At 28.4% G+C, this 13,973-nt stretch overlaps 1 protein-coding gene across 1 annotated transcript; it reads right to left on the reverse strand.

Annotated features, from left to right (window-relative positions):
- Positions 1-4,881: 4,881 nt before the first annotated feature.
- On the reverse strand, positions 4,882-10,052 carry LOC111024667 (uncharacterized). The gene is made up of 12 exons (XM_088125851.1): positions 9,943-10,052; positions 9,589-9,673; positions 8,898-8,949; positions 8,760-8,780; positions 8,441-8,494; positions 8,040-8,090; positions 7,859-7,927; positions 6,931-6,996; positions 6,263-6,301; positions 6,020-6,142; positions 5,805-5,897; positions 4,882-5,251 (listed from the first exon to the last, which is right to left on the reverse strand). The coding sequence occupies exons 1-12, from the start codon at positions 10,025-10,027 to the stop codon at positions 5,039-5,041; spliced, it is 951 nt and encodes a 316-aa protein (XP_087981977.1). The 5' UTR covers positions 10,028-10,052; the 3' UTR covers positions 4,882-5,038.
- Positions 10,053-13,973: the final 3,921 nt, after the last annotated feature.

A 13,973-nucleotide genomic window follows, 5' to 3' on the forward strand; every position in this document is an offset into this window, starting at 1 on the left:
GAGCTTGATTTATTTAGCAATTTCTATATCTTGTAGCAGTGCATTCTTAATGTTCTGTAATTTTTGTTTGTTCTTACTGCATTTCGATGGCGGGGAAGGGGGTTCTTACTGCATTAATTCTCTGAATGTTTTCCATGTCATATTTTCTCTTTTGACGTTATTCGCATTGTGCTGCTTTCACTTTTTCATTTTCCTTTTACTCAAATTCAATCTGGGTTTGAGAATTCCATAAGTCTCAAAGCTCTTTTCTCTGGATGGCTTCTTGTTCTTTATTGTGTTCTGTTCTGCATACGAGAGCCACGGCTGCTTTCATATGTCTTTGTAGCTAACACGCTTGTTTATCATTTTACAAGACTTTCTGCAAGACCGTTGATAACATTCTCTGTAGTTTTGGTGAAAAACAATTCTGTTTCTATATTCCCTGTAGTTAGATACTGACATTTCTCTGATTGGATCTACGCTTCTCCTTTTGAGAACCTATGCACTAATTTGCTGGAAATTGAATCCATCAATGATAGATAATGCAGTTTGGGCTTGGGCATAATCCTGGTGTAATATTTGCTACCTTTTTCGTCTTTTTTTCAAGTTTGGTCCAACTGATCAAGAATTGTAATTGGGAATTGGGATATCCTACATGTAGCTTCTCCTTTGTTCCTCCTTTGTTGTCTGCAAATCAACCCAACCTAGTTTACTAAAAGCGAACTTTTTTCGTCTTTGCTCCTATATTTTCACCTTCATTACCTGCATTATGTTTCGTCTGGAATTATAATTTGTCGATAGTTGCATCCTATAGCTGATAGAGTACACAGGATCATCACTTTTGAAGAATAAAGATTACTACTGAAACAGTCTCTAGAATGAGGATGACTTTATTACCTGGATTAAGGTTAGTTGGTTGGTTGGTAGTGTTTTCAATTTGTTGATCTTCAACTGCCATTGTTTGGTTTAGAAGCAAGCTTATGTGGTTTTACTCATTGATCATATTGGTCTTTCTTGAATACACACATTCTTCTTAGTTGATGACTGCAAACTCCATTATTGACCTGTCGAATTTTATGCTTGTTGCCATGATTCTGTATCCGTATTCTGTAGGCGTGATTTGATAATAGGAATGTATAATGTAATTGAATTCAAATCTTCTAGTTGTTTTTAACTGGTAGTTGGTGAATTTTGATTGGAAAGTTTGTAGTTTGGAAGTCAAATTTTGAGTTTAGCCTTTGAAATTTTTACACATACGTTGTTATTATTATTGAGTACAACATGTGGAGTGGGGATTCGAACTCACGTCCTTTTAGTTGGAGATAGATGCTGAGCTATACTCAGGTCGCCACATGTATATTATTTTAGTCGTGATTTTCTAAGTTTTGTGTAGTCTCTTGAACTTTGCATAGAAAGTTGCTTTGGTCATTGGAATTAAAATTTTATAGTTAATTTTTTTCCTTCTGCAACATCTGAGGAGGTGATTTGAATTTTCGACCTTTTGGTCGAAGATATATACAATATATGCTTCAATCAGTTGAGCTATGTCGATTAGAGCATAGTTCAATGGGTTAAGGCATATGTATCCAACCATGAGGTTGAGAATTTGAATCCTTGCCCTCATACTAAAAAGAAAACCAGTTGAGCTATAGTTAAGTTGACAATTTTTATAGTGCTTTTTATGTTATAGAAATCTTACGGGGTCAAGTGGAATGTACAAATGTAATGGTAAAGACTAAAATAAAACATCCAAGATATAAAATTTAAAAAAGAATGTGGGAGTAGAAATATTAAGTATGGTTTAGATCAAACTAACTATTTAAACCCAATTATTGTGGTCTCTAAGCTCATCGGTGCCATTTATTGCTTACAATTATATTATAGTTTTGTATGTCTTTTTTAATTTGAAACCATATATTAGTTAAATTTTTGTTAAATGTGCAGTTAAAAGAAACTTAATATGAAAAATCAGTTTGGTAGATTGAAAAATGAATTGGCGTATAGTTTATGCATAAATAGTTGAGGTGACATTTAGCTTCTTTATGGTGGGTGTCAAATCTTATATTGATATTTTGTTGACTAAAATGAGGAATTAAAATAAAATAATTGAATGCAATGGACCCAAAAAATGATTTTATTGGTGTATAATTTTTTCAAAAAAATTATTCTTAGATATTGGAAAAAAAAAAGTTATTTTGTGTGCAGAGAAAAGGAATGTCTATGACTTCAAAATGGCTATGACTTTTCTAATTGACTGGCTTTCCTAGATTCATTTGCTAATTTTAAAAAGAAAAACAGGATAAAAAAATCTTCCAAAATGGAAATATTAAAACAGTTGTCGAATATATTTAAGAAAAATATTTGAATTTTTGAAGTACCATTAGAATTGTATAGATATTTAAATAAAGAGAAAACACATTACAAATTTGTTTTTATAAATTTGAATTATAAAAAAGAGAATAAAAAGTCCAATTGTCATGACATGAGACGATACTTCTCTATTTGAAATCTTGGTATCTACTACATATATGTATACAATGTTGAGTATATAAACTAAAATAAAAACCATAAATTATTTGTACAATTCATATATGTTAGCATTATTATTATTATCACTATTTTTTGCATTTTTTGGACCCAATTACTCTTGTTATGTGGCCCAATAGGCTTCGGCCCACAAGCATGTTCTTCTTCCGTCAGTTTCACCGTCCGGTGAAGGCTTCTGCTTCAACTTCACAACCGTGCCTGCAAGCCCCGATCATGAGCATCCAATGAAATTTTTAAAAAATTTCAAAATTTGGATGATAAATTGATAATCGGGCCTAAACCCTAAATACTAGCCCAAACCCAACCTAGCATAGTTCATGGAACAACATGTTTGAGCTGTATTTGGATCTACCAAAGCCGTACAAAAGAATAAAATAAACACACAAATTCTAAAAATAAAAAAGTTTTTATATGAGCCAAGTTAAGTTTGATATAACTTTGGCCCTAAGGATTAAGGCTATAGGCCTAAGTTTTAGTAGTTGGACAAGCTAAAATCCAACACAAATAGTACCTGAGGCTCGTAGAGTTTGGGCTTTTGTGTATTTGGTTCGAACTAGCTTGACCCAACCCAATGGTGATGATTGAAGGTGACTTTTTTTTTCCTCTAACTTTTTTGTTTGAGTATAACATGTAGAGTAGGGGTGGGGGATTCGAACGCACCGCCTTCTGGTCGTATAAGTTGGGACTTGGGAGTAGGTGGTTAGCTATGCTTAGGTTGGTGGACTAAGGGTGATTTCAAAGCAGTGTTAATAGTAAATTGAATTTTCAATTATATCTAATGGGTCTAAACAAGTTAAAACTTATATCACCCGATAGGTTGAATTTGATAGAAAACTCCTAAATTTTGAGGCAAATTCTGAAGAAAGTAATAGGCCGATTTATCGTGTTTGGGTCATCGAGAAGGCCGATTTCTCAAAGCTACCCTAAGTTTAAGGACGTAAAAGAAAATAAAGTTTTAGGGCTAAGAAAATTCTTTGCTTGGGGAAGCTCAACTGTATGGCAAATTTTGGAAACAAAAAGATCAAAAAGGAAAACAAGTTCATATTTTTAAAATTTTTTGTTTTATTATTTTTTGGCTTACCAAATATATGAGAAATTGACAACTTGAACATAACTCAAATAATTAATATATATCATACCTCTAGTGTGTTTCAAAATCACATTTTATGCTGTACTTTTATTTTTTTATAGCACATTTATGCTGTACTTAAAAAATAACAAGTCGTGTTATTTTTAAACATATACATAGTGAAAGTTCTCTTATATTTATTAAGCATATGGTAAGTCAAAAGTAATATAATAACATGATTATTTATGCAATTCAAGAAACATATATTAGAGTTTTGTGCAATTCAATTGCGTTCTCTTCCTTGGAGAAATAAAATAAAATATTTAAATGTACAAAAATTGAGGTCTTAAATTTTTATCAATATGTCGACATTTTCATCGTCATTTCTATATGTTCGCGACATAAAAGATCGAGTTGACATTGATATAGTATTGCAAAAACACATTGATAAAGTATATATAACAAATATGAAAGTTGATTGAAAAATTATATTTTTCTAAGTACAATAAATATGAGGTGTGGAGATTTGAGCCTCCAACTTTAAGTTGAGCTTGCTCAATCCCGAGGACTTAAAAACAATTTTAAATCTATAAATAAAATTAACAAACGCAAAATTTAGTTTCAGATTTCATTTTTGCTATTACCACTCTGCAATGATCATAAATTCAAAAAATATAGACCTATAAATACATGTCAATAATAACATTTTTGGTTTATGAAGTTTAGACTTTGTTATGGGCAAAATCTGGTCCATGATGTGACACTCTGCAGACCACGGATCAACTAATTACCAAGCTGACCAAACTGCCATGAATTTGATTAATGATCCACCTCAACCAGGTGTGAACGATTTGGTGAACTATGTGTAATGCGCAATAACACGTTTATAAAAGCGGTCATAACATACTCGTGCGACAATAACTCTCACATATAGTCGACTTGTAAAAGAATAATTCACTCTCACATATAGTTGACTTGTAAAAGAATAATTCACACATGGTCGACTCTAGAAAATAGTAATAGTTCATCAAGTGACGTAACTATTCATGTGCATGGTTGCAGATATAACTTGCCATTAAAGAGGGTCACATATGAAAATTAGGTGGCCAAAGAAAAGAAATCTCTCTCAATAAACGTAGAAGCAATGTTTAGTTTGAGGTATGCAAATCTACCCCGATCAATTGATGTCCAAACTATATATAGTTCAATACTAACATGAGCTTTGAAGAAACCTTTAAACTGGCATCACATTTGCGTCTAGTTTTTACTCGTAGGTACGTTAAAAGTTAGGATTAGGAATACGCGGGATGCACCTTTTTATTTAATTCATAAAGTCTGTTTCTCTAGTAGAAACAGAATCCTGATGGATTACATGCACTACATTCCAACAATACACATGATGAAATGATGATATCCATACAAGAGCAAGATGGGTTTTGTTTTCTAAGCCTTATTGCTGTGGAGCTGTTTGAGTTTGGTTCTTATTGCAGATTTTAAGGCCCAGGCTGCAGCATCATCCACCAAATAAGGCACCACAAATTTGTTCAAAGTTTCATCAGGTGAATCAGCATGAACTCCTGGTACTGTCTCGTATACCACTTTTCCCCTCTCATCCAAACTCCTCAATCCAATCCAGTCCTCTTTATACAGTTCTGTCTGCAAATTATATTTTACAAAACAAATGTATCTGCCTTAGTTTAAATTTTGAAAACGTTCTTGAAAAGTAGATAACGTCAAAATATAAGTGTAAGAAGTGTTTTTTCAACGTGGGGGCGGTTCTTATTTCTCCTGAGATTAAAGAAAATATAGGCAATATGTGATCTTTTCAGAGCTATATTCCCACTAAAAAAAATATTCTTGTTATAGGTACTGTTCCTGGTCAGAAATACAGTAAAATCAATCACCTTTCTTATTCTTTCTCTGGACGAGGTCAGATTTATCCCAACGGGAGTAAGAGTAATAATAATTTTTATAATGCTATAACAGTAGCAGAATAATACTAAAAGAAAAAAAAGAAGATATGAAATAACCACAATGGATGCATAAGATTCAGAAATAGAAGCAAAAAGTAAAAAATAAAATAGGTTATAAAACGGGCTTAAACTTATTTTATTTATTTATTTATCTTTGTGGGGGTCTTTCAAGAAGATTTAATGTGATTCTCAAGAAGAAAAAAAGAAAAATTCAATGGGTGTTTGTTTGAGGTTACCTCTTGTGCTGGTAGAACTTCATCAGTGCTGCCATCCTTATAGTATCCAAACAATGCAGATTCCTTTGGAATCAAGATGGTTTCGTTTTCGTTCTATTCGGAAAAAAAGTCAAAACCATTACAATTACATCGTCTTACGAATTAAATTATGTTCGGGTTGAACAATATAATAAATGATTTTGGAAACTTAATTATTTATTTATTTTTGTACTTACCATAAGTAGCACCAATTTGTTCAGGCTACTAAAACGCTCTTTGTAAGTAGAGTTTCTATCTTCTAGACGTTCATTATTGAGCTTCGGAAGGAATTTTGAAATCTTCAAATAGTTCTCAATATTCTGAGAATTCAAATTTATTAATTCACAATCTTTACAAAATTAATAACAACATTTTATTCTTGTTAAATGGACAGGCTCTTAAATTCCTTTTTCTTTTCCTCTTTTTTCAGTAATACTTACCGTTGGTACTTTGTAAAAGGTGGCAGGAGTTGCAAGATCCTACAAACATAAAGAGAAAAGAAAGTGAGAAAATACATAAGCTTTTACCCTCTGTTTTGTTTCACGTCAAGTTTAAGAAATGCTTTTAAATTCCTTTTATCTCGTGGAATGAGAATGATTTGAAATGAAATAAATTAAATTTCTTTGTTGGGATGTTTACTGAAAATGAACGGAAAATAAAAATTTTACTGATTTAGGCTTAAATTTAACTTTTAGTCTAAATTTATTGTTTAGAAATTAAAATATGACAATGTTAAATTTGTAATTTACTCTGAAATCCTATGAAATCCTTCGAGATCCTATCATTTTGATGGAGAAGTTTTTTTACATAAAAACTATCCCTCAAAATCATGTCGTGCCAAATAATGAAATTCATTTGAAATCCGTTATGATTTTGAAATCCCTCTGGACATTAATTTTGTCAACTATGCAAAAATGACTCTAATAATACTTTTATTTCATAAAAAAATTTAGCCATAATTTAAAATTCTAATTTTTTTTTTGTTTTCAATTTTTGGCAAAAATATATAATAAAGTGAGAACTTTTTTATATATATTTTTTCTTAATTTTCTGAAAATATAAGGTGAGTTGGAGATTCAAATTTTCTATTAAATTGGAAGATACTTACTTGGACAAAATCGGTATAAACTGCAACGTCGAACAAGACTTGGACCACTGGACACAATTCTCCGAACTGCATTTAGTAGTAGAAATAATAAATAAATAAATATAGAAAAAACACTCAAATTTCAAGATTTATTTAATAATATATATATATATATTTTTGTTTGTTTCTTTGTTGTTATTATTATTTTAAGAAATAGGGGCGTCTCGATAATGTTATGTTTCTCATTTTTCTTTTCCTGGGAACATTTCAAGAAATTGTATATTAAGAGGAATCTTATTCATAAGGAGTTGGAAGAAACCATGAATAACCTATTTTTATTTTCTATTACAAAAAAAGATAAAAGAAAGGCCTAAATTTGTATTTTTATTTCATTTTCGTCTTTATTCTCTAAAGTTAAAAACATTAACTATTTTCATCTTTATTAATATTTCATCATTAGTTTTGGTGCATGCCACCCTGGGTAGGCTTATGTGGGTTTTATACAACTATATTAATTTTTGAAAGTCTAAGGATTAAATAGACATTTAAAAAATTTAGAGATCTGAAACTAAACATTTTTTTTTTAACTATGATATCTCTGCCAATTTTCTAAGTTGAGTGTTTTTTATATCTTCACTTGTCTTATATGTTTCTCTTCCTCGTATACTTCTCTTAATAAAATGATACCTTATTAAAAGAAAAAACCAGATAAAAAAAGAAGGAAAGATATTGAAGATATTATTATTATTATTTTTGAGTTCATATAGACATAAATAAATTATCCTTGATCAGTTGAGTTATATTCATATCTATCGGGAAGAGTTTTTTCCTTTATTTTTTTAATACAACAAAAAGAGATAGATTATTTGAGTTGTGTGTAAAAATGATCTTATATTACTATGTAGTTCTTAAAAGTTTTTACTACAAAAGAAAATTAAAAGGTTCTTACAATTTCTGTGCAATAAGGAATAGCTGCCACACCAGCATGAGGACCAGCGAGAGAAACAAAATTCTTAACCTGCTCAAATCCCAAAAAAAAAAAAAAAAAAAAATTATATATATATAGAGAGAGAGAGAAATAAATATCCCAAAAATAAATTAAAGAAAAAACTTGGAATCTTAACACTTACCGGAGGTGCTCCATCACAGAATTCTATTACGCCTCTTGCTATTAGGGTGCCCTATGTATATCCACCATAAAAACATACAATAATTAAAAAAATTCCTGTAAATAAAAATATCATACGACTCACCTTGAAATTTTATTATTATTACTTTTTTAGTATAACAAATTTGGAGATGGGATCCAACCTCCAACCTCGAAGGATTAAGGCACTTTAGATCGCTGAATTATGTTTATGTTGGTCATACATATAGAAATTTTGAATAACGTGGTATTCAAAATAGTAATATTCATTTTTAAAAAATCATATTATAGTGTGACTTCTTAAATATGGCCTTTTTAATTCTTTTATTGTGTTATTTTCATTAATTTAAAAATGAACCACTATATATATATATATTAAATCACCTGAGAAACAGCAAAGATATTGAAGCCTCCCTTCAAATATTCCAATTCGTTCACCTGAAAATAGTAATAATGAACAAGAAAAAAAAAATGAAAAAGACAAATCTAGAACAGAAGAAAAAAAATTTTCAAACCTACACGAAAAGTTCTCGTATTATTCTCACTTATGTTCAAGCAGATTTTTAATGGTTAAAAATAACGTGGGATTCATTGAATATAAAATAGTAATCATTTTTTTTCTTTTTTTTTTTAATCAAAGAATAGTAAATCTGCAATTTGAATATGGTAAGAAAGTATAACACTTGAAGAAGCAAAATGTCACCTTGTCACAAGCAATTTGAATCTGCAAAAAAAAAATAAAAATTATGTATTATTATTTTACATCAACACACATATATAATTAAAGAGTATTAGCTTTTTTTTTCTCTAATAAAATAAAAAAGGAAATTTAATGTGTAACCTGGTCGTGAAGGGGCATTAATGCTGCATCATCACTTCCATTACCAATTTCTCTGCAGGGTAAATAAATGAGGTTATATTTTCAATAATATTATTAAAAAGGACAGAGTTGAACAATGTCCTTTTTTTTTTTTTTTTGCAATATTCCAAATGTATCATCTTATTCATTATTTTGATTGAATTTCCATTTTCGTTTGGTATAGACAAATAATTATAAAAGTGGTGGCAAAATAATTTAGGTGAGATATCAAAACAGTCTTTAAATTTCAAAATGATTATTTTAATATTTAAACTACGAAAAAATAATTATTTTGGTCATTCTTATCATTTAGTTGTCAATTTTTTACCCCAGCCAATATATATATATATATATATATAAATAATGGGTTGGTTCCTTTATATATATATATATGTAAAAAGGAACCAACCCATACCCATCTCAATATGTTTAACTTTATTACAGGGTCATCTCCACATGTTAATACACATATTTCAAAGGTTATATTTTATCATCCATCAATTAAATAATTAACCATAAAATAATGGTAACCACCGAAATATGTTTTTAAATTTATGGAATAAGATAGATATTTTAAAATGTTGAAAAAATAAATTAGAAATGAAGTAGAAAGTATAGCTAGGGACTAAAATAGATTTAACAAATAATATATTTTGAAAAATAAAAACCATACATGCATTCGCCTTCAACACCAGCAACTTCCTTTAAGTATGAAACGATGTGGATTGAACTGTTAGACGAGCATTCATCGGCAAGACCTACAAACAAAAATAATATATTAATTTACATATTAATTGTTGTAAAACGAACAACTACTTTGATTCTTAATGAACAATCATCCATAAAAAGAGAATAACAGTCAAGCAATTATTCGAATATATTTTTGCTATATTTTTAAAGCAAAAAGTTGTTAAAAAAAAAGCCTTCTCAATCCAACTTAATATTCGTTTAAGAATACTAAAAGTGAGAAGAAACAAGAGCAAACGTTATGTTGTTTTTTAGGAAACAAGAAAGAAAAACTCGATACCATGAAAAAATACGAAGGGTAGTGAGTGAGACGTCGAGAGGATAGCGAGAAAGAGGAAGAAGGAGAAGAAGGAGCGAAAAGCCATTAGCCTTTGATTTCTTGTGAAGAAGTTTTTGTAGATGTGAGGGAAAATGATGCGAAATGATGGCTTTTTATAGGAGAAGTTGAGGCATGTAGCTGCATGCTAATTGATAGTATTATATTATTTCAAAGTTTTTTTTTTTTTTTTTTTTTTTGTTGAAAGATTCCAATTTATTTATTGAAGAATATGTGAAATAAATTAATAGGATAACTTCAAGATTGATGCCAACCTAACCATGACGATTAAAAAAGTTTACATTTAGAAATTTTTAGCGTTTTGCACATATAATGTATTTTAACACATGTTTTTAAATTCTAAGACTATTTCCTTTTCTTTTTTTTTTTTATAAAAGAATTCTAAGACTATTTTATATTATATTTGTTTGTTCTGAATAAATTTGATAGTGCATTTTGTTTTAGAAGTTGGCACGTGTTTTGTTTTTTTCTGAAAAAATATATATTTATCATAGGTTATTTATTTTATGAAATTTATATAATTGTTTCACGTATTAATTTTTTTAGTATAATGAACGTGAAGATAGGAGATGGTTGATGTGCACCCCTTACCTCTCAAGATACCACATCCTCCTATTTTTAATTTCAATAATATAGAGAAACAAAATAAGGAGGGATAAAGACACCCTTAAGAAGAAATTATTTGGAAATCTTCAGGTACATATTTATTTTGCAAAAAATAACTCTAGTTCATCTAACGAAGGAGCTCAATGAATGCACCTCTCTCTCCAAGATCTCCTCACATTTTCTTTCATAATAATAATAATAATATTATTATTATTATTATTATTTTTAAGAATAAACTTCTTCTGTCGTCTCTTAAAACTAGATGCTTTCTAATAATTGAAAAAAAGAATAAAAATTTTCTCACATATATTTTCTTTTGAGAAACAACCTATGAGATTTAAAAATAAAATAAAGATATGAAGAAACAATATGCTCCAGGAAAAAAAAATTACATACACACAGTGTCACTAAGGTCTAAAGAGACGACTTTCATTATTTTTATAAATAATTTGAGAATTACAATATTTTAATAAATTAGTATTTTAATACGTACCTTGCACTTGTTATTTTGACTTTTTTATTATATTTTAATGTAAATTTTAATTTTAGAAAATTGAAAATCTATTGAATATTATTGTTATTTATATTTATAAAACAATAAGTCATCTATAAAATAGTAAGTCGACATAATTTAATAATTATTTATTATTTTTAAAGACCATTTTTTAAGTTCACAAACTTAACTTTAGAATTTCTAAATTATTCTTTTTTGACTTTTAGAAATATATCTTTCTTGAAATTAATATAATTTTAATATATATTTTAACTTTAACTTGCAATCACAATTATTCTTGTGTTTCACATTATTTTTACCATTACTCGTTTTCTTTTTAAGCATTTCAGCTTCCCGCCCACTCCAATTTATTTATTTTTTGAAATAATTCCCTCCCCTCCCTGCATTTATTTATTGCTTGGTAGACACACTATAATTATATTGGATCATAATAACTATACATAAAACTAAAAAACCAATACTTTTTGGTATTCCAAATTATTTAAATTTCCACGAAGTATAGTTATAAAAACCAAAACTATTATTCTTACTCTACTTTTTCTTTTTTATATTCTATCAATTCATCAATAATTATGAGTGCATTCCACAAGGTGTTGGCACAGTGACAAGAGGCTTAAAGTAATGACACTCAAAATTCAGGTTCGAGCCCTCATGTGTCTGAAAATCAAAAAATAAAAAATAAAAAATTATGAGTGCATTTAAATATTTAGTATATTTCCTTCCAACATTTATTTTTAATGTAAATATTGATAGTTCAATTGAAATTCTAACATCTACTAAAATGCACAACACATAAAAAAAATGCAATTGTAAAATATTAGGATAATATTTATAAAAAAATTAAGAAAGTGAAAGATTTACCAATTCGTCAGTTAAAATAAATTTTAACATTAATGTTGAGCTCGATGGTTTGTATCCGTCTCATCTAGACAATATACATATTAACTTTTATTGAATGAAAAAGAAAAAATCGTGAATTTTAAAAGTGTGTTTTATTTTAACGGGGAAGGTAGAGAGATTTGTTTATTGCTAACCATGAATAACTAAACATACATGTACAAGTGAGATGGTGGGGTGTGAGAATATCAATGTTGGATCGTATGACAACCCTGAATCTTTTTTAACTTTTTACCATGGTGGACCCACATTTAAACAAATAAGTAAACTTTTTAGAAACAATTAATTTTATCACAAATTAAACAATAAATTAGAAATACAAACACCGTAATTAATTTCAACACTCAAATATTGCACATAAATATTAATAACAAATTATAGCAATTAATTTCATGCAATTTATAATAAAGAAAATTAATTTCAAAAATTAAATAGGGTAGGGTTAGAGAAAATGACACCAGAAATTTATAGTGGTACGGCAACAATCGGCCTACCCCACTCCCCAAGCGCTTCTTGGGTATTCGATTAAGAAACTTTGACTCTTTCCACAGTAGGAGTCAAACCGGTATAAAGTCTTTTTTTTCGGAAGCAAGAAGAAACCCGATCCTTTCCACGGATTAAGATCAAACTGTTACAAATGTTTTTTTTCGGGCTCAAGAGCAACCACTCCAAAGAATATGGAAATTTGAGAACAAACTTACAAACTCTCTCAAAGAGTAGATATACAAAATTTTCTCACAAATTTGTAAGAAAAATTCTTACAAATAAAAGCACTCAAATGACTAAGAGAGAATAAAATTGGAAGCACTAATATCTCTTAAATAAAATATTTCTCTCACAAGAAATTAGAACAACATTTGAAATTTTGGAGAGATGAACATGAAGAGATTGGAGAGGAAAGTTGTTAAAATTTTGAGAGAAGAAGAGTTGATTAAATAGGAGGGAAAAATGGTTGAAATTGATTTGAAACTAAAATCAATTTGGACAATTAGATTTCAAATGATTAAAGATGAAACGTTGAGATTTAATTGAATAAAATAATAATAATAATAATAAAATATTATATATGGACGTGTCAAACGCGCATATATATATATATATATATATATATAGTATAATATAATATAATATATATAATTTTTTTAAAACAAATATTGATGTGACATATATATATATTTACTTTTTATTTTTTCTTCCTTTTAAGTTATCTTCTAACTCTGTTTTTTTTCACTATTTTTTCTTTTCATTTTCATTTATTTATTTTTTTAACACCATGCCATGTCAACATTTAGTTGGACCAATTATCCACCTCGGATAATTTTTCTTCCAACTTTTTTCGATTATAATTTCTTAGTTTGAGCTCCGATTTGGGTAATTCAAAATTCGTTGGAATCATCGTATCGATCTCTACACTGTGGACACTTTAAAACACTAAAATTATCAATAAACAAAATATGTATTATCAATAAATCATATAATATTATTGAAGTTCATAATAAATTTATGTTTTATAGCAATAATTCTTACACACCAAAAATAATTAATACTAAGTGTGTTTGTTATCATCGAAACACTAATTAATTAAATTAATTAACCAAGATTAAGAACCAAAAAACCAACAATTAAGTGGTTCAGAATAATGTATTCAATTACTCAAATAAACATGCCTAGTATAAGAATGTTAAAGGTTTTACCACCATTATTATTCAACTACTAATGAAAAACATGTTTTTAGTAAAGATCAGTTATTTAATCTAGCAATATTATGCTAATATCTTTTCCTTTGCACTTTCTTAAATTGCTAAAAAAAATAATATAATTGTTCTTAAAAAAGTCAAATTAATATTTTCTCTATATAATAGACTAATTAAGAAACCTTAAATATACAAAATTGTGAGAGAAAAGTAGAAAAAAATAAAGGAAGAATAATGAAAGAAAAGTAAAAATAAAAAAGGCA

The sequence above is a fragment of the Momordica charantia genome, assembly GCF_013281855.1.
Source record: "Momordica charantia cultivar OHB3-1 chromosome 6 unlocalized genomic scaffold, Mcharantia_2.0 BLBB01000006.1, whole genome shotgun sequence".
NCBI lineage: Eukaryota > Viridiplantae > Streptophyta > Magnoliopsida > Cucurbitales > Cucurbitaceae > Momordica > Momordica charantia.